The 3,413-nt window shown below is 38.1% G+C and overlaps 1 protein-coding gene across 1 annotated transcript; it reads left to right on the top strand.

Moving 5' to 3' along the window:
* Positions 1-4: 4 nt before the first annotated feature.
* LOC121939526 (dermatopontin-like) lies at positions 5-3,383 on the top strand (the record flags this gene model as incomplete). Its single annotated transcript, XM_042482541.1, has 5 exons — positions 5-377; positions 911-1,007; positions 1,757-1,942; positions 2,495-2,647; positions 3,238-3,383. Coding segments are annotated over 5 exons (855 nt in total), but the record flags the coding sequence as incomplete, so codon positions are not given.
* Between the last annotated feature and the right edge of the window lie 30 nt (positions 3,384-3,413).

Genomic DNA, 3,413 nt, shown 5'->3' with positions numbered 1-3,413 from the left:
TTGGTCCTACGTTGGACGAATCAACGGACCTCAGGAGATATCCCTCGGTGACGGATGCGTTCATAACGGCATCATTCAGCACGAGTTTATTCACGCACTAAACTTCTGGCACGAGCAGAGCCGAAGTGACCGCGACGTCTACGTTAGGATCAACCTCGAGAACGTCATCGGCGGACGTCAGCACAACTTCAACATGCATGAAACAAACAACCTGGAAGTCCCGTACGATTACTCCTCTGTCATGCATTACGGGCCGAAGGCCTTCTCCAAGAATTCAGAAGACACCATCACTCCCCTCATGTCCTCGGTGGAAATCGGCCAGAGGATCGGCATGTCTGAAAACGACATTCTGAAGATCAACAAGCTCTACGACTGCAGTAAGTCCACAAATACACTTTACAAAAGAGTCGTGTTTATTTCATGAGTCTTAAAGACCAGTTCAGACCAAAGATTCAGGATGAGAAGACTTTTAGAGCTGGAAAAAGTTGCAGAGGTGTGAACTGACCAGTCTCAGCTTGACTCAGGACCTACGACTCAGCCGGTCGAAACGTCTGCATTCAGGACGAGAAGCAGGACAACGACAAAATAGTAGCAGGTCGTGTAGGTGACATACAGATAACCCCCAAAGCTTATGAGACAATCTCACCTAAAAGATGATTACCAAAACAAATATTGAATCCTACAATATTAAAAAAAATAAAACAAGACTCGGTACCGAAGTGTCGTGGTGGCGTCACTGGTCTCGGTGTGAGCCGTCAGGTTTTCATGGTGCAGATTGGAAGTCGTTGCGTGTTTGAACTCTTCTGTTGTGAATCTTTGGTCTGAACTGGGTTTAACACACAGTGACTAAATCAAACTTTCCCAGCCTGTTTTTGTCTGTAACCCAGTAAACTGAACGTTTTTCTTTCAGAGGATTACCTCCATAAATATGGCGAGTTTGACAATCTGTTGGGCGGCACGATGAGGCGTCAGTGTCCCTCTGGACAAGCTGTTTCTGGATTCAAAAGGTGGGCAGCACAATGAGTTAAATCTGTTTGTTAAGGAACTCTAATTTTGTCATATTTTGTCCTGTGAACACGTGTACATTTACATGCACTTTAATATTCCACCGTTGTTCTGAGTATGACGATATTTCTAATTTGATAAGTAAACAAAATATTCAGTTTTGATTCTCTGAATTAGGCTTTTTTCTCAAAGTTGTGTTCTCTGATGCAGGATATGCTGATACTATTCAGGTTTTTTTAAGCATTTTTTGGACTTGTACACAGCACATCGGTTTCTTTCACCAAACATTACATCGCATTTGTTTATTAAAAAACCTGGATAATAATACGCGATGTATTCAAGGATTGTGGAAATTTGAAAATCCAGCGATAATTCTGATTTTACAGTTTTTTGCTGTGATAAACTGTGTCATTTTGGGATTTTTTTAAAGAAACCAGTGCGTTTTTTTTTTTAAAATCACCAGAAATTTTGAAGAAAATTGTCTTCTTCCAAATCGTCAAAAATTTTAAAAGCAGAAAAAGTCCAAAATGAAAAGAAACACACAACAAAAACAAACATGTCTTCCAAACCCAACGACCCAAAGACAAAAAAATCACAATTTGTTTCTTTGAAAATCACCAATATTTTTTTATAGAAAAAAATGGCAAAAATTGAAAATTCTAAAAAAAAAAATTAAAGAAAATGTATTTTTGTCTCGTTAAATGTACAATAGTACTTTTTTAAAAACTATGCTGTTTTATTGTCTCAATAGTGTCTACAACGGGAACAGGAGAGATCGTCTTTGGTCGGTTTCATGCAAAGCTCACCAGATGAGACAAAGATGCGTCTGGTCGGGTTGGGTGAACTGGTTCTGGGGAAACATGGACTTCAGATGTGGGAAAAACTTGGTGATCGCAGGAGCCTACAGCGCGTACTACAGCTTCCTGTCCGACAGGATGTAAGACTTTTGTTTTTGCCTTCGTTTCGATCCTCAGGCATCACAATTTTCTGTAGGCTGACATGCAAGTTAGCGTCGCCCTGGTTCCCTTTTCAAAAAGCCTCTGGGATCGAATCATAGTAGTATTACTTTTTTACTATTTTGTGCTCATTTTCAAGTACTTTAAACAGTTTTTTAAACTAATTTCTTGCAAAATTTTGGGTTATTCTTACGTTGCTCGTTGCCTTCTTTCCACGTCTTTGACAGAACTGAAGCCGACCTCTTCAGGTTTCAAAGGGTTAATTTTCAACCCCTCCTTCCAAAATAAATAAATTAATCTGAGATGTATAAAATAATGAAGCTCGGGGTGCAGGGTCAGTCAAACAATTCGACTTTTTTCTGTATTAACATAATGAAAGAAAAATTCATTACTGGCAGTCTTACTTATTATTAGTAAAACCAGTTTTATTCAGGTTGAATCGTGGATTGAACAGAATTTAAAGTAAATCAAACGAAACATCTTTTCTGACGTTTGATCTTTTTTGAATGAACATTTTGTTTTTTCTTCTGTAGATGGAAGTTTTACTGCTGCAGCGTTCCTGGTTTCACCATGTCCGACTGCCAAAAAACACCAGACGTCAACTACTTTGGGGAATCCTTCAGCTGGACGACCGCCGGCGACAACTTCCTCTTAGGAGTGAAAAGCTCCTTCGACGTTCAAACACGGTACGTTAACCCTTTAAAAACCTGGACTGTTTTCTTCAGGTTTCTTGTGCTGCATTCAGACGCCTCTCACAGGTTTTTGACACTTTTAAGGCTGAGCAAACTGGTTTGAATGTTTAATTTTTTAAACATTGCAAAAGAAGAAATGAGCAACTTGGCAAGAATTGTCCCAGAAATTGCAAGAAATTAGCATGTTTTCAGTGATTTTATGTGTGAGGCTAAATTGGTTTTGATACAATTAGAAAATTATCCAGAAACTTTAATTCTAAAAATAATAAAATATGAAAAAAATAATTATTTTATAAAATAAATAAATATATATATATATATTAGCACATTTTTAGGACATTCTCTTGTTTGTTTTTGTTAGTTACTTTTTTTTGCTTATTTTCATTTTATTTTCTTAGAACTTTTCTAAAAAAATTCTGCTAATTTTTGGGCATCGTTTGTTGTCTTCTGTGAGTGTTTTTGAAAGAAATCAAACTGATTTCTCACATTTTAAAGGGTTAACTGTTTATCACAGACAGAGATCCACACCGATAAAGATTCAATTTGTTTGTAAACGGCCTTTAAATGTTGTTTCTCGTCGACAGCGACCGCCGCTGGAGTTTCTCGTACTGCCACAGAAACACTCAGTGAAGTCGACACGGCGGAGAGAATCCCTGCTGACGTTTGTGCTGATTTCTGCCTGAAGGCGTCTGAAGGTTGATTTTGTGCCTCATGGCCTGAAACGTTATAAACGCACTCCTAATTTTTTCATTTGTTTTGT

The sequence above is a fragment of the Plectropomus leopardus genome, unplaced genomic scaffold (assembly GCF_008729295.1).
Source record: "Plectropomus leopardus isolate mb unplaced genomic scaffold, YSFRI_Pleo_2.0 unplaced_scaffold5002, whole genome shotgun sequence".
In the NCBI taxonomy this organism is placed as follows: domain Eukaryota; kingdom Metazoa; phylum Chordata; class Actinopteri; order Perciformes; family Serranidae; genus Plectropomus; species Plectropomus leopardus.
Note: the sequence above shows the minus strand (reverse complement) of the source record. Positions and strands in the feature narration are given on the sequence as shown.